General features: G+C 46.7%; 1 protein-coding gene across 1 annotated transcript in view; it reads left to right on the top strand.

Moving 5' to 3' along the window:
• LOC138525693 (sodium/potassium-transporting ATPase subunit alpha-1-like) overlaps positions 1–26,654 on the top strand; it is a 245,607-nt gene that overhangs the window by 131,942 nt on the left and 87,011 nt on the right. Inside the window, exons 9-11 of the mRNA XM_069635782.1 lie at positions 12,280–12,478; positions 16,955–17,064; positions 22,987–23,121. Of these exons, the coding sequence (XP_069491883.1) occupies positions 12,280–12,478; positions 16,955–17,064; positions 22,987–23,121 (444 nt within the window). The remainder of the gene's footprint in view (positions 1–12,279; positions 12,479–16,954; positions 17,065–22,986; positions 23,122–26,654) is intronic.

Here is a 26,654-nt window from a genome sequence, read left to right as displayed (position 1 = left end):
GTACGGCTTTGTCGTGCAATGTCTTGAGATATTAATTAATAAACTAACCGTTAAATACTGATGACCTGCCCCTGTTGGATCACAATGAACCCTTCCTTGCACATCTCCCCTCATGTTTTATTATGTTTTTTAGGAAACTTTTTCAGAAATTGTACTCTCGTGCATCTGCTCCTTAACTCCCAACAGTGCCTATGTAGTTACTTAAATAGCCATTGTATGTTTTATAGTTACAATGGTGGCATTGTAATTGATCAAAAGTTATTGATGAAACAATTTGTCCTAAATACATAGTTAAATAAATCTGCATTAATTAAACATCGGAGAAAACCCATTCCTGCTTTTCTCTTACCAAGAGATGCAAATGGAAAGTCCTTTGAACCCTGAAGTGATATTTGACAGCAGAACATTAATATACCAATAATACCTGACCTTGCGCGAGGCCCCTGGGCAGCAAAAAGCCCAAAAAAGAAATACAAAGATTGCCACCATGGCAATGGCATATGGAACTCCTGGAGTCCTTTTCCATTTGGATGTCTGCCATGGGCTGACAAAGGAGACAGGGAGTGGACCATGGCAGGTGAATTCTGCAAGGGAGGGGGATGGGAGGGATGGCAGGTGGAAGGATGCAGTGCATGGTTCAGGGGGGTAGCCAGAGAGGTAGAGTGGTGAGAGGCATATGGGGTGCAAAGGGAGGCATAGTGAGCCCTCTGATTGGCCCTGGCACACCACAAGGGTGGTAATACGCATTAGTGATTGAATGGGTTTGAGACCCCTAGGGTTTTCCTTGGGCTTTTCTTGTGTTTATTTTATGGAGTGCTATAGGCGGTTGTTGTTATTTGCTACTTAGAGCTACTTAGATGTGTGCAGTCAGTGTTCCCATATTGCTGACTGACCTTCTGATCTTAGAAATGTCCAATGCTTGGTTCCTTGGGTTTGACCAGGCCACTGACATCTACTCTGGGACAATGTGGATTATGAAGGGTTCTAATGTATGCAGGTCCAGCACTTGGACGCTGCTGCTGCCGCTCTATTTGCCAGCAGGGCGTAGCTCCTGTGTTGCCACTTTGCTCTTTTTTTACTTGCAGTGCTTTCATTTGTCCTTTATGGAGAAGAAGTTTTAAGCCCTTTAGTACTCGCTAAGACGCAAGAAACGGGTGAACAGCCGCGTATATGTCAACTGCTATCCTTTTTATCACCGTAGTTTGAATCATGACATCATCACGTACAAACACCTCATTCCCAGTATTTCCGAATTGGCGCTAGCACTCGGTGAAGCATCAGTATTCTCAATGCTAGATATAAAGAACACGCACTCCAGGCAATACCGCACAAGAATTCCGGATCTCCCGCAACGTACATCATGTTACGCTGCATATTCCCGCAAGCAATTTGGGCTTCCAACGGCAGACTTCATGTATTCAATTGATTCAGATTCATTGGAAAGGTTTCTAACATTCTTTCAGGATGACCTTCTGTAGGGCTAACACATGACCCTATGTCACCAGTGGTGCCATGTTCCAGTGCTGGCATTTTGTTTCTCCATCACTTGCCTTGTAGGAGTTGCAGCATTGGGCCACTTCAGTTGATTGACATGGACTGCAGCCTATGGGAACACCACTGAAGGCTACTTCCACGCACTGAGCACAGTGCACGATGAGCTGCACAAGGCAGGGCTATATCTTTACTGGGAACACGCACATCTGAATAAGGAGCACTCGAATACCTCGGTCCGCCCTTTCAAGCAAGGGTATTAAACTGAAGCAGGGCCTAGTGGCAGCAATCCTGAATGCCATGCACAGGACGCTGAGCCGAAGGATCATCTCAGGTTCTTCATAGGTCTAAAGAATGCTTCTCTTAGGCTTCTTGAGAACCTATCCACAAAGATCTGATCTTTCAGGAAACTCCTGCAGAAGGGGGCTGGGTATGCATGGACCAGTCAGTGGACTGTGCATTCACACGCTTGATACTAGGACTAGCAGGCGCATTGATGCAGAAGAGAGCAGGCCAAGGAAGGGCTGTTCCTTTTGTTTCAGAGTCCTTGTTCATGTCTGAATGGCATTGCTCAGTCATAAGGAAGGAGATGCTAGCGTGTGCATGGGAAACTGCATACTTCATAAGCTACATCCGGGGGAGACAGGTCTGCCTGTTAATGGACCACAAACTGCTGCTCGACATCCTTAGCACAAAGAGACACTAAGTCCTGCATGCCTGGTCAGTAAGACTGGCAGCAAAGCTTCGAGAGCGTTCGTGCATGATTGCCCAAATTCCTAGATATGTGAGCAGTCAGGCTAATTGTCTCTCCACATTACCGATGAGACGTGCAGAGCCTGCTATATTCCTTATAGAAGAATGCATTGCGGGGCCCATGAAAGACCTGATTAGGGAAACTGTCAGCTGCCTGTACAGAGATATATAGACAATGAGTTTGTAGGAGGACCGCATTTTGATGAATGTGAAAGAAAATATCACGAAGGTCTGGTTTGATGAGTGGTAGTTCCCCACGTCCATAGAACTGCACTAGAAAACAGATGCAGAGTGATATCCTAGTGATAACTAACGCCAAAGCCAACTGTCAATGGAGGAATGAAACCCCTTCTTATTGCAATAGGGTACAAAAGAAGCCTGGAGTCGAAGATGACAAACAAGAGGACCAGACGAGTCGCCTGATGGCCAAATATGAACAGAGAGATGAAAGAACCAATTAGACACTGCAAGGCTGTTAATCACAGCGACAAGCACCCATGGAACAGAAAAGGACAGTCAAAAAATACAGCATAGAAATAACAGATTTCCTAACCAACTTATACCATTAATTACATAAAGCCACAGTCAGGGCCGATAGAACATATTCAGTAGAGAAGGATACCACAAGGAACAGTTGACCGGTCCAACTGAGGCCACACATAATGAGAAGTATGGTGTGACATCAACATCAAACAGCACAGGCTCGATTGAACACCCCCAGGGTAATGGGCAGGTAGAACGAGCCAACATATTCATAAAGAAATGCCTATAGTTGGCAGAGGCCTCAGTGAAAGAAGAGACTGTGTTGTCAACTGTGGCCACCCGTTTGCTCATACCTAACTCCAACAGGGTATTTCAGAGGATGGGAGGGAGAGGAACACTCTCTTGCTTAATGCCACCATGGCTGCCAACTCAGCAATAGGGAACACACAGACAGCCAAACAAGATAGGCAATAAAGGGTGAAACAGAAACAAGATGCAGGCAAGGAATGCTTTGCCAAGCAGAATGTTATCTGAGCACACACAGGCCAACCACAAAACTTTGTTCTGAGTAACGCTGTTACTAAAGACAATGTCTAAGGACAGAGCCCCTATCTGCATAATAAAGGTGGTAAATAGTTATGTCGCCACCACCGAAGAGAGCAGAACGTGGAATTCTGGGAACTGCAGTAAAGGTTGTAGCGCTGCATGGAAAATAACCGGAAGCATCAAAGTGGTTAATGCAGATCACTTTTACCCACTGTTCTGTTTTTAAATAAAGGTAGTTACGTAACATTCCTGTGTAGTCCACCTAGTCCATCCCTGTGCCCCCTACCATCAGTAACATCACAAGGTCTGCACGCATGTGCAGAGTGCTGACAAGCTTTGGCACATTGCTGACAGTTGATCAGCATGAGCACCTTAACCACAATGATGCTGCCACCTCACTCTGGACTGCCTTGACTTTGCCTCCTCCAGAACTATGGGTTAGTTCCCTCCTAATGGACTCACTCCTACCACCTTTGACTATCACTGTTCTTTCTGCTTGTTACTCCCATGTTGTCATCCTGATGCGCAGTGCTTCCTAAACCCTTTGCTAACATCCGATTCCAAGATTGAAAAGTCAAATCTTGCTGTTTTTGCTTTGTGCTAAAAAGTAAAATCTTGCTGTTTTTGCTTTGTGCTAAAAAGTCAAATCTTGCTGCCCATTGCGAAATTCTCTGTATTTTGCTTGTATAATGTTTCTTCTCTGTAGCTTGCCACCCCAGTGACCTCACCACTCTTTTGTCCCACACCTACCTGCCTTAGCGCCCCGAGTATCTCCATCCTCTCCTCGCTTCCAACCCAATGGCGCTTTCTGTTTCTCCTATCTTTTCCAACTGCTTCTCCATTGACTATCCTTCTCTTCTCACCAAGTCTGTAGGAAGAAGTTAAAAAAGGATATTTTGGCCTCTAGCCCTGCAATGCTTCCGCCTGACAGACCCTCACCGACATCCTCTTTGTCGTTCCTTCACCAGATCTATGGACTCCTCATATGGTCTCGGTGCTCTGCCCTATCTCCTCCTCTCCCATTAATGGTGGTACCCGCTCGGAAGTTCTCATGGCTTCCTTCGACTCCTCTAAAGTCATCATTAATGTCTACCTAAATGGCACTGTCATGGTCCAAGGCCCTCAGGCCAATCACCTCCTCTTTGATAGGCGCTTCCCTCACCTCATCAATTTCCTCTCATTCCTGCTGTCCCCTCTTCTCCCCCCTTGGCTACCTTGCCCTCTCTCTCCTCCTCCTCTGCCCCTCCGAGGGCTCTTTCTCCTCCACAGGTTGTACCTCTGATCTGTACCCCTCCCCGGAAGGTCTTTAAGGCTGGCAACCTTCTTCGTATTGCCACTCTCAACTCTGCTGTCAAACACTCCTCTGACATCTGCCACCTCCTTGAAGAACTAGACCTTGATGTTCATGGTCTTACTGAGACATGGTTCACGGCCAGCTCTGTCACGAGCTTTGACACTCTCCTCCCTGATGGCTATAAGATCCTCTCAGCACCCGTATCCTCCCGGTCTGGTGGGGGTGTAGCTCTGATCTTTCCTGAGTGGATTCCTGCCTCTATCATTCCCACTCAGACCTACTCCTCTTTTGAATGCCTTGTCAGTAGGCTTTCTCTCTCGCCTATGCATCGTCTTACTGTGGTTACCATATACCGGCCTCCTGGTCGAATCACCTCATTTCTCTGAGTGGGCAGACCTCTCCTCCTCCCTCCTGGCCTCTACCACTCAACTCCTCCTCCTCGGTGACATAAACATACATTTAGACTCTCCTTGCTCCTCCTATGTACTCTTCTGTGACCTCTGCGACTCCCTCTCCCTGCCCATCCTCCCCTCTGGCCCGACTCACTCTGCAGGGCACACACTCGATGCCTTGATCTCCTCTGACCTCCCCCTCTCCATCCCTCTGACCACTCCTCTCTCCTGGAGCGATCACTCCCTCCTCTCCTCTCATCTCTCCCTCTCTTCCCCCAAGCCAAGCCTACCCCAACACTGCCACCTACCTTCTCGGACATCTGGCCCATGAAGCGTGTGTCAGTTGAGGCTTTTACAGCCACTTTCTCTCCCCCTCCACCTTTGGCTGTCTCACATCCTGACACAGCCCTGTCTCTGCTCTACTCTTCAATTTCTGATATGCTTGATGCTCTTGCCCCTGTCATGAGGATCCGTTTGAAGTCCAAAGCCAAGTGCAATTCCTGGTATGACTCTGACCTAGCTACACTTAGACGTACGTGTAGGGCGGCTGAGAGGAAATGGAGGACTTCCTGTTCATCCTCTGACAAACTGGCCTGTCTCCTGCTACAAAGGCAATAATGACTCTCTGTCCTCACTTAGAAGAGAGTCCACATTCAAGCTCATGTCTCTGTGGCACTAGCAACTCGGCCAAACTCTTTAAAATCTGCAAGGAGCTGGCCAACCCTGCAGCAGTCTCTACCCCGCCTGTTGCCTCCCAGGCTCTTTGCAATGCCCTTGCCTCTCACGTCATTTCAAAAACCCAGGACATCTTGTCCACCCCCTTCTCACACACCCCTTATCTCCCCTCCCCATCTGTGCTTGCTGACCCTCCTTTAGCCACACCCCCACCATCCTTCTCGTCCTTTCCTTTTTTCTCCCCTGACGAGGTTGCTAGACAAGTCTGATCTATGAAAGCCTTGTCAAAACAGGTTCATCCCTGTTCCTCTAAAACCTTCAATGACCACATTGACACCCTCGCTCCGGCCCTTGCTGATTTTTGCAACCACTCCTTTGCCTCGGAATCCTTCCCCTCCCCTCTGAAGCACTCCTTCGTGCATCCTCTTTTCAAGAAACCCACAGCTGATCCTTCTTTTCCAGCTAACTATCGCCCAATTTCCATTACTCCCTTTCTTCGCAAACTCCTGGAAAAGTTGGCCATCCCTCAGCTTAACCTTCATTCTAATTCTGTTGGCTGTCTCTATGACCACCAGTCTGGCTTCAGAGCTGCCAGAAACACGGAAACTGCTCTCCCGAACATCTGCGAAGATCTGCTTTCCAACCTTGACTCTAACATCCCCTCTGTCCTCATCCTCCTCGATCTCTCTTCTGCCTTCGACACGGTCAACCATACCATCCTGCTCAACTGTCTCCGTGAAAACCTGGGTATCACTGATCAGGCTCTGGCTTGGCTGACCTCTTTCCTCTCAGATCAACCCTCCCAGGTCCAACTTGGGTCATTCCTTTCTTCTATCTTCATCTCTACCTGTGGTGTTCCCCAGGGGTCTAACCTCTCGCCCTGGCTCTTCAACCAATACCTGGCAACTCTCGCCCACTGCATTGCCACTTTCTGCTCAAATTCCAGTGCTACGCTGACAACACTCAACTCATTTTCAGGCTGCCCTCTGCCACCTCCTCCCCCTCTCTCATCTCTGATTGCCTTACTGCCATTCAAGATTGGTGTGCCGCCAATGATCTTTGCCTGAATGCCAGCAAGACGGAGATCCTCCTCATCGGCACACCTTCACCATCCTTTCCCCTCACTCTCTGGCCGGCCTCCCTTGGCCCTCCTCCTACCCCCACCTGCGAGGGTAAGAACTTCAGGGTCATTTTTGACTCCACCCTTTCCTTCTCTGCCCACATCTCTGAGGTCTCTAAAAAGTCAAATTTCTGACTGCACCTCCTCAGGGGTACTCTGCCTTTCCTCTCCTTCCCCCAGAAGCTCATGGTATCACAAGCTCTGGTTCTCTCTAGCTTGGACTTTTGTAACAGCCTCTTTCTAAATCTACCTGCCTATACTCTCTGCCCTCTGCAACTAATCCAGAACAGGACTGCAAGACTTGTCCTTGGCCTCAAGCCCTGGGATCGTATCTCTCCAGCTCTGAAATCTCTCCATTGGCTCCCAGTGGATGCAAGGATTAAATTCAAAACCCTCTGCATTGTCCACAGGGCTTTCTGGGGCCTGGGTACAAAATACCTTCAACTATCCCTCTGCAAATATCTCCCCTCTCGAGCTCTTCGCTCCTCTACCTCCAACTCCCTCAGGGTCAGTCGTTTTCCAAAGAAACAAGCTGGGGGTAGATCTCTTGTCTTTGGCTGGGGCCTCCCTCTGGAACACTCTAAAACTTAAGGAGAACCATCTCCGGTTCCGGAAGCACCTCAAGGCCTTCCTATTTTCTTCTGCCTTCGTTCCCCTTCTCCCCTGCTGATCTGTTCTCTCTTGGCACTGTGCACCTGGCCACCCTCTGTCCTCTGGGCCCAGGTACCTGCTCACCCTGCCACCCTCCTGCACTGCCTCCGGCCCACCCCTTGCACTGGGGTATGTATCTGTACCTATACAGCCCCCCACTTTTTCTTCCTGCACTTATCAGACCTACCATGTCTGCTGACTTAAAACTAGCACTTGCAAATTGCTGGCTGCACTAAAACTGTGTGTTGCCTTTATTATTTATTTATTGTTATTTATCTGTTTCTCCTCTGCTTCGCACTTTTCACTTCTCCCCCCTTCCATGCACTTTTCCCCCTCCCCCTCTCCCATGCACTTGTGCGTTCTCAATGTCACTGGGCCTAGTAAGATCGCTGTTTTGTTCTCCCCTGTTCCCCTCCCTTGCCTTGTCGCGCTCTGAAACACTTGTGTACGAGCGCGATAGAAATATATCATATCATATACCAGAGCTCCCCTCATTCTCATGCCCCTCATTTATTCCGACACTTGATATGAAGAATAACAACAGATTAAAAGTCGAGCTTGATCCCCTCATTATTTGCAGTAAGTTAGAGCATTACTCTCAGAGATGGATGCCTCTAGGCACATACTGTGCAGAAAACCTAATCCCCCCATTCATCATGTGACACCTGTGAGCATGCCAGGACCCAGCTAGCATGCTGGGGGAAGGGTCCCAAAAATCCTCCAAATGTGGAAACCAGCCGCAGTAACATATGGCTTATCCTAGAATCTAGGTTTAGTATTTGTGTTCTTCTGTGGCAGCAGAGAACAAATTACTTGTTTTATTAATCCTGTTCCTCTCCAGGTGAAGTGCTTGCCCCAGTTGCCCCAGGCCATGTTATTACTATAGCAATAATCCCCCCTCGCCCACGGGCTTCACAGGCCAGTGGCGGCCCAGGCCATAACACTGGACTCCAGTACCGTTACCAGCCAGCGAATACCATGGGGGCAGTGGGATTCAGGGGAGGGGGCTTATTGCTATTAGCAACCCGGGTTTGTAAACCAGGGTGCTGAGAGCAATGCATTTGTTTGAAAGAAAAATAACAGGTCTTGATGAGCGTGTGGCTTGTTGTTTCAAACAAATACTCACCCAAAATGGCCACTATGGACATTTTAGGCCGGCCTCCATGCAGAGCTCTGCTTTCATGGCCATGGTAGCCTGAGAGTGTGTGAGGAGTGGAGTGGCAGTGCCCCAAAAACGCCAGGTGAGTGAGACAGGGAGGTAGAGAGGTGCAGACAGAAGGTGGAGGGAGGATGGTGGGAAGGTGTATGCCGCACACAGCTCGCTCTGATCCTGGGCTCAGGTTGTTATATTTAGCCTGAGTTTGGAGGAACCGGATTGGCTGCCACACCCACCCACACCTATTGCTAATAGTTGTTACTCCGTTGTCTGTACTCATCAGTGTCAATACAAAAACAAACACTGGGGGTACATTTCAATCCTTAGGTGAGAGTAAAGAATCGTTACTTTTGAGGCCATTGACCCAACCCAGAATCCTATTATTCAACTGAAAGAACAGCTATGACAGCTCAGTGGTCCCCATTTTCCGTGCATTTCCTGAAGGCCACAGGTTAGCTGGTTTGAACGTGATTAGTGTTTTTGTTTCTACATCAACCATTCATATTAAAAGCAAAAACTGAATGCCGTTCAAAATCTTGGTAGCCTGTGATGGAAGCTTGGGTGACAAGTTGTGGCAGTGTCATGTTTAAAGGGCAGTGAATAGGCAGACTGGATGGGTTGTGGTACTTCTTTGCCACCAGTATTCCTGAAGGTTGAAGGGACTTCCTCTTTCAGATTGTTGTTGCAGTCGTTGGTAAGGCTGGCATTGGTATCCATAACAGATCAATTAAGAGACACGCGTGGCATACCCGGAAGGCTAGAAGATACAGCTAATGGGAGGTTACTGTTTATGGTTGGAGTAGCTCAGGGCCTGCGGGGGACGATGCAGGACTTCCTTTACTTGAAGTATCCATCAACAGACACAACCACCCTAGCCCTAGACTAGAGGGAACCTCTATCCAGTCTCTGGAGGCGCCAAAGGTCTAGCTGACGTCATCTGTGCGAGCCTATCCCATGTGATGTGTACCCACATCTCCCCACTAACCTAAGAAGACTAGGAAACCATTCACAAACTCACACGCTAGGATGACAGAGAAGTCTGGGAATGGCACCATCAGGAAACTGGGTTAGTTCTTGGTAATGGGGCCATTGTGAAGACTCACAGCCTCTTGGAATCCCAAGAGGTACCTGTCCAAAATCATCTTAACAAGAACAGCCAGTTCAGTATAAAATATCAGCCCTTCCTTTGCCTGCACATCTGGGATAGTCAACAAATGCAAATATTGGGCATTTTAGGAAAACCAATAACTCAACATGATGTACATGTTCAGCATTATTGATGACTCACTTGAATGTTCAGTAATTGAATCTCGAATGAGGGATGTCTAGGAACATTTTGGAACCTGGGTTGTCATATGTAGTCCAACTATCGAAACATAGCGATTAATAAGCTCCTAGTGCATGTCTTATGATCAATCAGGCGCCCTCCTCTGAAAATGACACAGCCATATTAGCTGGATAACAATGGAGGGTGTGTAGAGAAAGCATCATATGAGTGTCTTGTTCCTTTGCCGTTACATTTAGAGTCACTTTAACACCCACTTGAGTCAGCTGAAGGAACTGCTGGATCTTCTGAGCTGAAATGCTTGCACATGGGGGGGGGGCAGTCAAGGCCAAGGGCATTGGACAGATATTAGATTTCAAACCACAACCAGGAGCCAACACACAGGTGCAGAGCATCACTGTCACACCGGTGACTCTGACTTCTAGCTGGTTGCTAAATGAGTTTATGCCCAATCACAACGCTTCTGAAATTCAGCTCCTGGCACTCCTGATAAAGTGTCAGGACAGTAAACTCCACTGGGGCTTCATGGCACTTACACTTTACTGGGAGTCCAGGGAGTTGGCCACTATACAATTGTTTTCCAAATCACTGTTGCATCATACATTTGGATGCCCCTGAGGTCAGAGTGGGTGCTATTATCAGCCATTTGGCACCAGCTGGACGTGTTACTCTACCACTGGCTGTTAATACATTCCGGCAGAGGCGTTCTTCCCCACCCTTGGGCTTCCTTTTCCCCGCTATCAGAACACTTAGGAGTTCTTTTTATGCAATGGTTAAATTGCAAGGAGGGGGCCGCCTACGTTTACACTTATGTGCAAACGCGACCCATCTGTGCAAACAATGTACAAATAGGAAAACTTGCCCGTGCGGCTACTTTTTACAGTGCAAAAAGTGTAAATGCCACCTGCCACTTAATCATGCCAGGCAGTATTTACAATTGATTCCTATGGCATCAGTCTGCTTTGTGCAGGTGCAAAAACAGGTGGATTCTGGAAATTCATTGGTTAGCCAGTATGAAAATGACATGCTGTGTGGTTGTAAAAACAAAGTATGAAGGTCAGGCCGACGTGATCAGTCTGTTCCGTGCCCCCACTCTGCCGCCAAAAAGAAGCAAAATCCAATGGAGTGTGAACCAAGCCATTAGAGCTGGTGAACCCCTTACATGCCAGGTTTTTACACCTTGTAGCTGATGGGGTCACCTGTCTATTTCCTCAGTGATGATCCAGGGGGCTTTGTTGATGCGCCCTCTTTACTCTCTCCTTCAAGGTACAAACAAACATGAGAAGACAATTAAACCAAACCCTTCCTGTATCGGGCAGGGCCAGGGCACTGAGAAAGACCTTAACATCATGCAAAGAGATATTTTAAACAATAGTGATGTCATGTCTTGATGCAGTCTCGGTCCTGATGGACTTGCAGCCACATGTATTCATTAGAATATTAATGGACCTCAAGAGCCATAACCCCCTCAGCTGCTTCTTATTTATGTGCAGTAAATGATGCCCCCGCCCCCTCAGAAAATATGACGGAAAAGTGGCACAATAATCACAGCTGGAAGCCGGGTGCACTGTACTTCTACTGACGCTGGTCGGAAATGGCAGCGTCCTCTGCCATTTCCCCCAATCCCCAGGATCCGTGAAGATTAAAGTTTTGTTATCGCTTGAAAGATCGACTCATGGCTTTTAATTCCCTAGAGGGAGCATTTACTCTGGTTTGAGCGTGATTATGGGTCCCTTGTATTTAAGGGGCGCCCCTGTAAGTTGGGGTTCGCTTTCATGGAAAATCCTTTGAATGCTATGTTATATTATGGTATGGTAAATTACTGGGAGTAGAAATAGTTACTGCATCAGAAGACCTTCCGTATGGTGATGGTACGTTACAAGAGGGCAGAGTAATCGGTGAGTAGGCTACATACACAGTGGTGTGGGGACAAGATACTAGTGGGAGCAGGGTATGGGGATGTTACAGACATACAGCATATGTTAAGTAGATGATATGCATATATCATTTACATTGAGGATAGTTACTTGGCTCTGTGTATAATGATGGAGCAGTTTGAGGGTTGTACGGTTTAACTAAGGCGAGATGTGTTGGGCATGTGACCAGGTTTAAAGGTACCCTTGTAAAATGGGTACCATGGGTTGGCCCTGTTTTAGTGGAGTGTGTGGGTCAGTGTGGTCCGAGAGCAAGAAAAAGAGAGCCGAATTAACTCACACTACAGAATTCTGATCTTACAGGAAAGAGTGTCACACCTGGGGACTTAGGTCAAATGCTAAAGCAAGTGGGTGTCAGGTGAACCCCAAGTTGAAAAAAACTTTGGAGCAGGGCACCAGCTATTTCCCTTTCACCCCTGGCGTGATTGTACTCGGAAAGTATTAGATATGTATGCAGACACAGCTTGCCCAGAACATTAAACCCCACTCTTTGTCCTAGGTGTGTCTGACCCTCACTGCCAAACGAATGGCCCGCAAGAACTGCCTGGTGAAGAACCTGGAGGCCGTGGAGACCCTGGGCTCCACCTCCACCATCTGCTCAGACAAAACGGGAACCCTCACCCAGAACCGAATGACCGTCGCCCACATGTGGTTTGACAATCAGATACACGAAGCCGACACCACAGAGAACCAGAGCGGTGAGTCTGTGTGGTGCCCGTCCGCCTGCCTGTGAATGCATGTTTTTGAACTCGCCCCCTGCCTGTAAGAGCTCCTGCATCCAAGGCTTCATCTCCAAGGATGCTCTGTGTTGAACCGTGGATGGATGAATACCAATGAAAGAAACTGTTGGGTTGCAGAAAGGTTTGGGGGGGGTACAGCCCAGAGAGTAGTGTTGTAAGTAGTGTTGTAAGTCAGGTGTAGAGCCAGACCAACAAAGCAGTCCAGTTAGCTGCTGCCATGCGCCCAATTCAGCACTAAAACCGGCCTCTCTACCTACACCCCTTTGTGCCGGGCCCTATTCATGCTCCATGCTTACTCTCCATGGATTCATGGCTCCCTTCATGTCAACAGCTGCAGTGCAATGGTGCCAAGGCCTATTGGATAGATTGAGGTCTTTGGCACCTCGGTTGCAGTAGGCAGGGGAAGCAGTAGGAGATGGAATGCCCTACAGTGGCACCATGCCACTTCCACTACTTTGCTCGCACCGAGTGACTGGTCCAACTTGTCTTCACCATGAACCTAGAAAGAACCTCAATGAGAAGTCTAGTATTAATGATGGAGTGCAACAATCTCAAGGGTGGGGGGGGGTGTCGGGGCATGCAAAAGAGGAAGGAGCAGGCTAATAAATACCCTTAAACGAAGAGAAGCTTGAAGGGAAGGCCCTGGGGCACTGGGGAAAAGTTATCAGTGAAGTTTGATGTAAGAGTTCAGGAAGATGGTGGCAGGGGCACATGGGATAGAGAAACAGAGTGAAAGCCTGGGTGTATAGTGTTCAGACACGCAACCGTATAGAGTAGGAGTCTGCAACGGCCCGGGCAGGGTTGTCCAACTCCAGGCTTCCAGGGCCAGGATCCTGACAGGTTTTCAGGATATCCCTCATTAATATTCATGTGGAAAAATGTGCATACATTTAGAATCATTGCATGCAAATTCATTCAATGAATATTAATGAACGGTATCCTGAAAGCCCGACTTGGATTTGAGCCCTTGAGCCCTGGAGTTGGACAACCCTGCAAGATGTTTTGGACCACAATTCTCATGAGCCATATCCAGTGCATTTAGTGGTGCGGGGCATTGGGAGACATACTACAAAACGTAAGGGGTGCCGCAGTTTACAGACCCATGATATAAAGGATTGCGAATTAGGAGGAAGCATGGGAGCAGAAAGCCCTCTAATGACAAAGTGAAGCCCAAAGGGACTTGGCAGTGGAGTAACGCGGGCATAGGTGGTCAAACTGAAAGGGTAGTTTGAAGCAAGGCAGAGGAGTGAGCTGAGACACAATAGCCTCAGAAAGGGATAGAGAGAGAGAGAGGTGAATGGAGAGCGGCCTGGAAAGAAGTGTAGGAAATGTACAGCAGTCTCTCAAATGAATGGCGGGGGGGTGTGGGGGGGTAGTGCACAGTGCACCGAGGTTGAATGGATCCGTTACATCTCTTCCTCACCTCGATAGTCACGCTGTCCCTGTAGCTCCCTAATTGCAGTACAGTATTAATATTTTAGTGTTTGGCAACTATGCACAGGCATTCATTATTTATAATGGATGGCGCGGTAAGAGGGAGCGTAAAAGAACCCGTGGATTGGACTCTGTGAAACTCTGCCAGGCTCATGGAAGGGGTGCGTGTGCGGGTAGTGCGACTGGGTAGTGGGGTAGCCTCATCTGACTGCACCTTTGCTGGGCTCCCAATCGCCAAATCGCTACTAATGTCACAACTTTGTAAATAAAAAACAACGTTCAAATTCCACAAATACATAAACAGCACTGAAATGTGACATGCACTGCCAATGGAACCATACATGACAGCATCAATTTATATGCACTTACAAATCACTAATCAATAAATACACAAGCTGTGGGAAAATATGGAGCGAGAGATACAAGAGTCATTCCAAAATATTCCTGGAAGGACCTTGGTACACGTGGGTACCCTTTCCAGTGAATAAGTGCTCGTAGCAGGTGCGGTGGAGGAGTGCTCATAGAAATAATGATAGTGTCATGTCAAAAGTGGGGGATGATTTCCCAATACCGCTGCATAAAATGTACCCAGCTATCTGCAGATCATGTCACAGCTGTCACGCCTCAAGGGCCACCTTTTTCGGTCTGCTTGGAAAGAGCTTTAGCTTTCTTTCAGAGCTCTGGCAGCTGTGACATGAGAGTGTCCAGTGCTGTCAGTGTGCTGCTCCTTGATGGGGAAAGACGAGTGAGTCATGGGAATAGCCCTGGTGAAGGGCTGTCCATTTTGTAGATGCTAGTGCAATTGTGTACATTGGAGGAAAAGCTTGCAGGAAGTTGCCCGTAAGTGCTTCTATTGTTTTCATGGCGACTGATAAAATACAGTTTTTTTCAAGAATATATGAATGCGGCTACCAATCTATAACAGACAGCTTCTCTGGGATGCAGAGTGCCATCCATTGGCCATTGTACCTCAGCTAAAGCTGTATTTCCACGGGTCCCATCTTGGAAGTGTAGAATATGCCTGAAAATGGTGTCATTTACTTGTGTGTGTGTGTCGGCTCCCTGATCATTTTTCTATTCAGTGTGCATTTTCTTTGGGTGTAATAACTTTGAGCTGCAGCATGGAGTGATACATTCCATTGAGGAAGTCAATGCCTGGCCCTCTCAGGGAACATCTGTGCTGTGTCTGTTTCCCTTGTGTGTTACAGCTTGAGGTGAGATTTGTCATTTAATGATGTACTTTTGTAGATGGATGCATTTTGTTATAGGAGACAGTTTTGACTTTCAAATGAGTGTTTTGCAAGATAATGTCATTTTCCCGATGAAGGTTTACAGAGCTGCGCAGCAGGAGGGGCAGGGGCACTCACCCTTTTAAACCAGTGTGTGATATTCCTGGCCAGTGTCTTGTACTGAGTTAGCTTGTCCTTTGTAGGATCAAGTGGGGCATAAATAACACCATTTCTGTGTAATGCCAGCGTGAGCTCGGGCCTGCTTATTTTCACATCACTCTTCAGCCACTCAGCTCTCCACTCCCTTTGCAATCCATCCTCCATGATAGTATAGCATGATTTAGAGGAAGACAGCAGCTGTGTCTAATCCAAACAGAATGGTTAGCGGTCTGCAACCTGTGGGTCTCCAGATGTTTTGGACTACGACTCCCATGATGCCTCATAATTGGCTATGCGGGCTGGGGCTGATGGGAGTGGCAGACCAGCACGTCTGGAGACCCAAAGGCTGCGGACCCCTGCAATAGGGCTTCTGGGGCATGAATGACAACTGCTGGCCGGAGACCTTCAAATACAAATAGGGCTGAAGAGCAAGCAGGGAGCCTGGCAATCTGGAAGGTATTCCAAGGTGGAAGCATTGGGAATTTTCTTCAATAACAAGCATTTGCAAAGCCATTAGATCTGGCTTTTTAAACATAGATCACAAGCCTTGATGGTCATGTGTGTGCTGCTATATACTCTACTTTTAGAAAGCCAGACCTATTGGCCATGCCAATGCTTATTCTTCTTGCTAGGGCAATGTCTTGTAATCAGCTGCTTCTGACACACGGTGGAGAACAGAATCTCTGTGGCTGGAGCAATGTCTGGTGGAATGGAACCCTCATTCCACCTTCTGAGCATATACCTTGCTGAGCAAGGACATATAGAATTAGATTTAGAGGTGTGCCGCCACACTGGTCCTGCGCAGAATTGCAATGGCCTGGAGGGATCCCAGTGGAGCCTGGTTGGTGCAGTGGTGTGTGGATGCCCCCGGGTGTGGTTGGTGGAGACCCTGTTTCTCTGCAGATTCAGAGGCAGTCAGGAAGGGATAGGACCACTCCCTGCCTGGAACCTGTTGATGGGTAGGGTTATTTGCCCTGGAGATAGCCTGATGCCTTGAAGGTATTCAGCTGGCCTCTCCAGCGCTCACTTTATCAGGGTTGACTTATGGTGTTTTATATCATGAGGTCTACTAGTAACCCCAAGGGGTATAGATGGTTATTGCTTGGATCCTATGGACTGGATGCACGTGCGTAGGGAGTAAGGGGGTAGAATAGAGGACCAGGAGGTTATCTTGGTTTCATTTTTCTTGGCCTGGTAAACAGATTTGTCTGAGATTTGTGCTGCATGCAAAAATATCACAACTTAACATAAACACAAAAAAGGACACTATATTCATTTAATGCCCTCTCCATGAGAACATGGCGACATAAGAATTGTCCAGAAAGGCTATGGATAGGCACAGGGGGACAATAGAACTAAGGCTAAAGCAGGAGACCATGTAGGATCTGGTAACTGGGAGGAAGCACGGGCCAGGTGGCCTGAATCTACCATTGAATTCTATGTTTCTGTGGGTCATTGGTGTGAACGCGTACTTTAACTCTACCTGTTCTTCTTCCCGCTTGTATGAGGCATGGCCTGAACCTGATCAGGCAAACACCACATCATTATCATCTATTTTTTTGTTGTAAATCTTTAACTCTTTTTTTCTTCCCCCACAATGTCTGTCCTCTAGGCGCCTCCTTCGACAAGAGTTCTGCCACGTGGATAGCCCTGGCCCGTGTGGCCGGACTTTGCAACCGTGCGGTCTTCCAGGCCGGGCAGGACACTGTCGCCATTCTAAAGGTAAGCTAAGTGAAAATGTGTACCCCAAAAACATCCCTGGTGGTTCCACTGGGGGAGCTGTCGCTAACCAAGCGCTATGAGGCAGCAGAATATTGAATAAGAATGTAAGCTGAAAGATGTATGTGTCTATTGCTGTTATTGACTGTAGGTACGTGTTTTCATAGACTTCATATTAAAAGTCTGCACTTTGTTCGTACGCTTTTGGTCGACGTGCATTCAACCCGTTTTTTATGGAGGTCCCTAAGCCCATGCCCCGCTCTACCCCTTACCTCCGTCTCGTGAGGATAGCTCAGGGGCAACGTGCACTCCTTGGATGCATCACGACACGGGGCAACACAGGTTTGATCCCCGGTCCACGCTTAGAAACCTCTGGGTATTAAGCGCGTTATAAATACCATATCCTTCGCCCACATACTCCGCTACCCCCACATACACATGTTTATGTAAATGGTCGATTCCGACACAAAGTGCAGACTTTTAAAACATGTATTACGGTATAAACTATAATAACGTGCAAAATGAGGCTTAAAAAATGCAACATGTGTTCAATTCATGAACACATATGGAAATTGGACATCTCAGACAAGAGCAAATGGTGTTTTTACATGGGGACCTTTTGCATGTACTCATGATGGCTGCGTCAGCAGTCACTCACCTACCCAAGGGTGTTACCTCTAAAAGTCATACCCAGCAGTAGGCGCCTTTTTCCTTTACCACAGATCACAGCTCTTTTCATGTCAGCAGTGCAAGAAAGGTACTACCACAGAAAGCTAAAACAAAGTCCCCTCTTCAAGAGCAAAATCTATTCCTTGTTTACAGGATAACCATAAAGTGTATTATACCAAAGGTGTTGGTAACAAAAAATAATTTTGAATAGTTTTAAATAGTTGAAAAACATGTATCTACAAAATGTGATAGGCATTAAATGCGTGCAATGGCAATACAATATACCACAACTGAAGAAAGCTTATCTGCAAGACATGACAGGCATTAGATGCGTTGTAATGTCAAGATACAACATACCACATGTAATCAAATTCCATAAAAGACATATTATACAAAGCAAAAAACAAAACCTAAGTTACATCAGAGAACAAAGTTGAGAGTTAAGCAAATCAAGAGAGTCAAAAACTGTGTTCTGTGGGACCATTTTGATTTTGCAGGCATATTTTATTTGCATGTATGTTGAAGACATCAAATCAATCCATGATTTTGTAGGGTGGTTTGAGGAGAAACCTCTTAGTCAGTCATATTAGTAAGTTATGGTGACTGGGTCTACATATAAAACGTTTCGGCACCTCTCATTCATGCGCCTTCCTCAGGGCCAATATTGGATTTAGACGGTACCCTGTCAGTGTAAAGAAAGGAAGGAAGTTTCCCTTTGTACAGGTAACTAAGCGGTTGTTTTAAGGAGACCAAAAATGAGTTGTTGACATCAGGCACCTCCGAGACTATCCACCTCAAATTGAAGTTCACATACATGTGTGCTCTGTAAGAGCCTCTTTAGGGCCATCAGAAGGAAAACATACATAACTAAATTGAAGCACTTACATGTAACCTTTGAAGTTAGACTCTGCTTCCATCAGAATTGTCCTTCATATATCACTTCATTTAGCACTCTAAAACTATGGCCTGGGCATTTTATTTGATATTATTGCATAAAGTAACAACCTTGCTCAAGAGCAATCAGTCGCTTCGCAACAGAAGGGAGCCCAGCATCGGGTATCATCGTTTTCGTCCACCAAATGTACTGCATAGCAGTGCAGTACATTTGGTGGACGAAGAGCAGAGTTTGTATTCATCTGGTGGGCATTGTAGAAACAGGAACTATTTTAGTGTATTGCGGACCTGGATGATGGTGGGACCATTTGGATCCTCTCGTGGGATTGAGTTCCAGATGATCGCGGCATGGCAGGAGAAGGACCGCTTGTGAGTCTTCTCTTCATGGGCTAGCTTAAGTGTCCCCTGATCACAACAAAACATGAGGGCCTGCAAATGGCACTCCATACATGCACAGCTGGTTAGTAGGATTAACGTGGCACCATGGAAGGCAAAATCCAGAACGCACATAATTTCCTGGGAAAGGAAGGACTTGGCAGGAAGCCTGGGGAAAAGGACCAAGAGGCGCCAGACATCGGCGGCGGCAGAATGTTCACATAAAAACCAAAATGCATCGGAAACCTGGTTTCTTATAGAGGCACCGAGCACTAATCGTGGGCAACCACTGTTCCATTATCTGTTTGCACTTCCCCCATGGTAATGGGAGGGCTCCAGCCATTGACTGCCCTTCCCTTTGCACCAAGAGGGTAACGACCAGGGCAGGAGACCGAGCCATTTCCCCTCTCTCTCAGTGTTTGGAACCTCAGTGTGTCCCTGCACATGTTGACAGTGTGGCTACAGCACAGCAGTGTCCTGCACATCCATTGAATGTATCCGTCTTCCCCAGCTTCACCGTTGGCGGCCATTCCTTCCTTACCATACCCAAACCAACACAGGGCGTATGTTCATATCCCATCTCTCCTGCTGTCCCCCTTCCAGGTCAAACAGCAGACCATGCCCATGGTCCGTGATCTATGCCATCATCAGATACTTCATAACCAGGCCACTGTGGCGAGACCTACTGCGGCCAGAGGGTAAAAACCGGGCACGTGATTTGCTGGTGATCCACCCTCAACGTCTTCACACTCTTTGAGCCCGCTCTCTAGACAGCTGTACAAACTCAAATATGAAATAGTAAAGATTTGGTTACAGAAGGAAATGTATATTAATGCATGCATTGTCAGCATTCAGTGTGACATGGGTACCTAGTACCAGCATGGTGCGGGAAGCATGTGCAGAGACATCAGCAGTGTGTGCATGCAGTACATCTGCATGAAATTCGCATCAAGCTAATTTGCAGGGCCTGCTACACCCACCCTATCAGAAGATACAGTTAACTATATACATGGTTTCTACGTCCCTGTTTGCAACATCTAGGTTTTTTTGTATTCAAATATATATATATCTACCTTTACATGAAATGCTAGCGGAATCCAAGAGAGACCTGAACAACTGGAATCAGCCTGAATGTTGTCCCTGACAACTAATTAAATATGCCAGCATCTGGATCCACTACAAGCAATCTATCCTTTTTCCCTATCCCCCTGGCTCGTGCATGAACCGTGCCCTCTCTGTGACCTGAAATAAGAGGTCACCTGAAGGAAGGAGGCCAGGTTGACTGCTTACATAGTCAGTTGGGTGATAGCTTCCCACCGGGCGCGCCTCTGTGAGGGCCAAAGAAAGCGAGTGAGGCATCCAGGCCACAGACTCCTCAATAGCTGGGACAGGCAACACTCTTCAGAGTGAGCACAGATGGTACTGGGGGACACATCCTCTGGCTGGGAATGGGGAAGGGTAGTGGTGCATACATTGACTTGTAGTATTGCTTTGTTCCTCACTCCATCCTACTCATGTGGTCATCCCATTATGAATTCCTACACTATATCCCAAACCACAAAGACAAGTGACACCTAGAGATGTTCTGTAAGCCTGAGCAAGGTGTGGGCCGATCCAACGGTGGTCCTCCTTAAGCTCCCTAGTGTCCCAGGATAAGCACGTAGTGATCTAGTGGGTTTACAAAAACACATGGCTCACTATTTGGCAGCGAGGCCAAACGCTCAGGCTGTACTCAGTAGACGGCGACTGGGTAGACTCAAGTTACAACATAGAAAATAGGTACGCTCTTAATACACAAAAATGGTTTTAGCAGGATTTTATAAAATATGTTTGCAGAAACCAAAACTCACACATTTACTATGGATCAATAAGACATAGAAATAGTAAAGCTACAGAAACAGCAGGTCAAGAATATAAAGTGCATCAGTGTTTCACGGCTGCGTCCCGCACATTAGCATCAAGGGAAGTCACCAGCTAATGCCTAGCAAAGCTGGAGGCTAATGGTCAATAAGGTAGCCCAGGCTCAGGCATGGCTCAGTGTAGGATTCTACCAACATAGGAGGATTTGGGTTGTTTGCCCGCAACGGAGAAATCTATGGCGGAATAGACCGTAGTTAACTTGACCGTTACACAACCCACAGTGAATGCCTCCCCAAACATACCCCACAAACACCCCCCCCCCCCCTTACCCACCTTTGCTTTTGGCGGCACACCTTGTTGTGTGCCGCCGACTCCCTTGCAACACTGGTTCCCTTCACTTACGCGATTGGGAACTGGTGCCGCAGGGTCCTTTCCTTTTTTAAAAGTTTTTACTTTAGTTCCCTATGCGGGGGAAACCCAGCAACCCCCAGTCCGAAAATGCCGAACATGGGGAGCAGGGGACACCCCTGCATTCCCCGTTCCTCATGTTCAGTATTTTCCGATTCTCAATTGAAACGGCCAAAAACGATCATATCCATTCGCACGAATGGTACAGGCCGTTTTCAGTCTTTTGTACCATTCATACAAATGGATACAGTCTTTTTGGACGTTTCCATATGGGGGACTCTGCAGTGCAGAGTCTAAATGTTTTATAGCAATACCCAGTTAAAGCTGGGTGCTCACTTACCTGTTCCGAGACCTTTATGGAACTTATGGTGATTCAGTAACACCTCAATCAGTGGATCCAAAACCATGCTAAAAAAGGAAGGCAGCACTCGGCTATTAGTTACTCTGCAGGACACAAACATTTCTCAGTCCAAAGGACCTTTTCTGCAGCCCCTCTGTCTCAAAGATTGTTGTAATGGACAAGTTTGGCAATTAGGAAACACCAAATCTTTACCTGCTGGACAGCATTGAAGCAAGAAGGCTTTCTTCAGTACAAGGACAGCTTTCAATGTAGGATGATCTTGGAAAATCATGCTTTAGTTAACATCTCAGGAGAGCGAAGATCCCATCACCCCATAGGAATACCAGCATCCTAAACAACATGTAAGGCCTCTCGGCAAAGAGAATACGACCCAGAATTCTTGAAGAGCATCTTAATAGATGTCACTTCGAGGAATTGGGGGTGTGGGCAGGGGACAATATCTTTTGTCCAGAGCAGACACACCGGCCTCTCCCTATCAGGACGGTATCTTGTTGGGAAGATGTCCTTGGTCAGTAGGAGGAACTGTTTCTGTTCTTTCATCAGGCACACAGGAGGCATAGCCTCATCAAAGTCTTATGCAAGTGTCGAGGGATGTCCCTGCCTCCACCACCACCATGCTTGCAATCCTGCACTTGGAGAGTGGGTCCCCCCAGGTCCTTGTTGGCAAGGCTCATTAACAGGTTTGACAATTCCCAGTTCAAGAGAGACCTCCTTTAGAGCAGAAGTGTGGACAGCTCCCATGCCAGCCTCCAATCCAACAGCTCCGCTTGACAGTTAATATTATCCCGTGCAAGGGATTTTCACAGGGGAAACATCCCACTACACGTATGATGCATCCTTCATTTGCACACAGGCGTTTTGATACTTACCCTGAGTTTTGTAGAGGAGATACATTATATCAAACATCCTTCAAATGTCATTGTTTAGTTATTAAGGTAATTGCAAATAAAATGCACTGAACTCCATTGATTCTGCATCTAGGAATGACCGCACCCCATGTTCAATCTCCAGTAGCTAGAGCATGTGCTGCGGAGATTGGTTCAGGCTTGTGCAAAGTTTGGTCGTCATGCGGGGTCAGACACCTTTGGCTCTTCAGGTATTTTGGAGCACAGTTCCCTTTGGCCAGAGACAGAATAGACAATGGTGAGGTATAGTGGTAGTTGTAGTCCAAAACATCTGGAGAGCCACAGGTTGCAGATCCTTGCTTTCATGTGTGGTCTTTATAGGCACTGATTTCTCTGTGTTTGCAGTGACCCAGGTATGCCAGGGAGGCTGGCGGACCATGTTTAGAGGCCAACGATAAATACACAAAAATGTGCTTTTGGGGTAACCCTGTTTCTCGGCTCTTCTTTCCTCAGCGGTCAGTGGCTGGTGACGCCTCAGAATCCGCGCTCTTGAAGTGCATCGAGCTGTGTTGTGGTTCCGTCAAGGAAATGCGAGAGAAGTACAACAAAGTGGCGGAGGTCCCCTTCAACTCCACAAACAAGTACCAGGTAAGGCATGCCTGTGCACACCTGCTCTGTTGCTAACCCCCATCCTGCTCTGGTGGAAACCTTCTGCCTTGTGCTGGCACCACAGTTCCTTCCGCCAGGCAGGGTGGTGTAAAGAAGGGTACACAAGAACCTACCTACCATGGGGACACATGGGTATAGTCATGGGGACATTGTCAGCCAGTCTGGGCATTTTACGCAATAGCACACTGAAACTTGCTTTTTCCTTTATAATTGTGACCCACGAGTCCCAGCAGGCATTTTAATTTTAGATACAGTAAAACAGGACTGGGTGAAAATGGCCCTCACAATACAGGGCCAGTTGACAGCTAAGGGACTAGTGGTGTAGACAGGTTAGAGAAAGTTACTTTACTGCATCTGGTCACATATGCACAGTACTTATGTGGTGCCATACAGCAAGGTCTTGATAGGCCTGAACACAGCAGACCCACGGGGTGGAATTCAAAACAGTCACTTATGGGCAGTAGTGGGCTGCTTCACAGGAGGGGTGCAAGGGCTTCTCAAGAGGATGCTGGCACTAAAATGCCAACATGTAGTTTTATGTTGGGGTTCGCTGGTATGCCCCTCTTCAGTTTAAGTCATTCAAATTGGCCATGTAGATGTTGGCGAATGTCTGCGGATCTGCTGTCGATGTATCCCATTATACAGTAAGTGCACAGACAGTGATTGGACACACTGTGCCAAGGTCTGCAGCCGTTGGCTCTTCAGATGTTTTGGAATGCAACGCCTGTTGGCCCCAATCAGCTTAATCAATGGTTAGGGACCATGGGAGTTGTAGTCCAACACATATGGAGAGCTAAACGTTGCAGACTTCTGCTTGACTGTGCAGACAGAAGGCCTTTGATTGTTCCATGAAGATACGGGAGCAAGAGTTAGGCTGGATAACAATGGCGGTTAATCCGCATCTTAGTTGCTCAAGCAGAGTTGTGTGCTGGCTCCCCTGCTGTTTAACATGTATATTTCTGACCTCCCTGAGAGTATGCTGACCTCCCTGGGAGAATGCTGACTGCTTCAGGGGGCCCCCGTTAGGATTGGCCAAACGAGAATCGCCTGCATCTTATAAGCGGACGACCTCGTTATTTTCGATCATACTCTGAGTGGCGTAGATCAATGCTGAATTCCCTGGCCGGATATGCTGAGGAAAATGATCTTGAAATGAATTTACAAAAACTAAGATTCTCTTAATATCCGGGAAGATGGTATGTGTGGATCGTTACCCGTATCCTGGTTTAGAGATGAGGGCAGAGACCACCTATTCTCATGTTATTGCAAATAAAAGGAGGAAGGCTATGCAGCGGACTCACCTTTTTTATAATTTTGCCCAGCATTCCGCAGGATAGTCCCTTCAGGGCATATTGATCCTTTATAGTCAGTGCCTCTGCCTGGCCATATTATACGGTCTTGTGGCCCTGAATATGAAGCATTTGAGATGGTTACATTGCCTGGAGGGGCCATTCTGGAGAAAGCCAATGAGGCTGCGACCCTCTGTCCCGATGGAGGTGTTATGCCGTGAGTTGGGTCCGATTTCTCTGGGAGGACAGATTGAAAGAAAAAGGGCAGAATTGTATTTGAAGGTCAAAATGTAGCCAATATGCCCTATTTTGAAAATCATTTCTGGGTGCAAACTGCAGGAGAAATGGACACTCAAAAGATGTTACATTTGATGATTTTGTAATAATGACTTTCCCAGCGATAAACTGGTATCCAAATTGGTCCATTAGGGGTCAATACCAACGCCTAAAAGCATCATTTAAAGCTATATTTGACCTGTATGATTGGAATTAGAACTATGATCATATGGCCACACTAAAGAGCCTGAGCCATGTATCTAACATGGTCCATGGATACAAGAGCGCCAAACGGTATATTGTACTGTGTCCTAATCCAGAGGTACGCTATCTTATGCTGCTTCTTCGTATTAATCAACTTCCGTTACTATCTGTAATGGGTCACAGTTGAGAATCCCGTAGGAAGACAGACATTGTCGTATTTGGAAGAACAAAGATAGCTTGGAAACGTCAAAGCATTTATTTACTGAGTGTCCTAACTAACCGGAGCACAGTATACATGTGCACTTACGAGAACTATGTGTATAGATATGACAACATTAAATCGGACGATTTCTGGGCCTATTGTTTGAATTCTCCTACAGTTTCCGTACTCATCGCACTATATAGGTCTTGGCATAGCATAGTTATGATGCTGCCCATTGGAACTGCATTATTGTAATTCCTATGCGAACCATGGGTAAGTGACGTAGGGGTATTGAAGTAGTGTCTGGACCAGATAATTGCTTGAATAATTGACCACATGCCCCAAATGTATTTTTGCACAGTTAAAGGCTCCTTAGGTACGCTTTGTTTTTCCTCTCCTCGCGCCAAAATGCCCTCGGGTGAATGTGCGCGCTACAAATTTACCTAGCATAATATAACGTAAGGTAGGGAACTAGTGTCTGGACCAAAATGATTGACCACTTGACTAAAAAATATTTTTTATTGTTTTAAGAATTGTAAAAGAAATGTTAATATATGAACTTTAGTATATGGATGTTGTATGTATGATATGAATTTCTTTAATTCATTTATTTTTTGAATGATTGTATGTGTTTTATGTGATTTAAGTAAGTATTTATAAAAAGTCAATTGACTAGATACAATAAAATAAAATAGAAAATAAAGATTGTTCTTAGGAAAAGTAGACTCCTATATGTTTGGCAGATTCTTTGGAGTTGGTTTGGGGATTATGTCTGAAGCTACTTTCAAAAAAGAAACCTGTACTTGTTAGTTTCTTCCACGGCATGTAGGATCACCAACCAAAATTTATTTTGCAACTCTTTCTAAACAACCCCTATAGATGATGTTATTTCAGAATAGACTACACATTGGGTCTGCATATTTCAAAACATTACACCTCCTGCTTAATGCAGTGGTCCACAACCTTTGACTCACCAGACATTTTGGACTACAACTCCCATTAACCCAATCCAGCTTAGTCAATGGCGAGGGATCATGGGAGTCATAGTCCAAGACATCAGAAGAGCTGTAGGTTGCAGGTCCCAGGCCTAATGTCTTCAGGCCAGTAGAGGAATGTTGTGAAGGTGCTTCTATGCAGCATGTGTTTTTTGGGTTGTAGCAGGGCTTGCTTAAAGGAAACTCTTCTGTATAAGGTCCCAGGATGGAGTACTCTTTTCAGACTGTTGAATCGCTTCTTTCTTCAGAAGATCCGAATATTGATGTGCACACAATATGGAAATTATCCTTTTGTTTTTATCCAAATAATTTGTTGGGATTTTCAAGCTTATATCCATGTAAGCATGCATAGGACGACTCGGATATAAAAGGAATTTGAATTAACACTATTTACAGGGCTCTATAACCTGTAGCTCCCCAGATCTTGTGGAGTATGACTCATGATCCCTCCCCACTGACCAATTTGGGAGGGCTGATGGGACTTGTAGCCGAAACATCCAGAGAACCAGGTTGCAGACCGCTGCTATGGAAAGCCGCCATCTACAA

The sequence above is a fragment of the Ambystoma mexicanum genome, chromosome 7p (genome assembly GCF_040938575.1).
Source record: "Ambystoma mexicanum isolate Mex_15411 chromosome 7p, UKY_AmexF1_1, whole genome shotgun sequence".
Classification (NCBI taxonomy): Eukaryota; Metazoa; Chordata; class Amphibia; order Caudata; family Ambystomatidae; genus Ambystoma; species Ambystoma mexicanum.
Note: the sequence above shows the minus strand (reverse complement) of the source record. Positions and strands in the feature narration are given on the sequence as shown.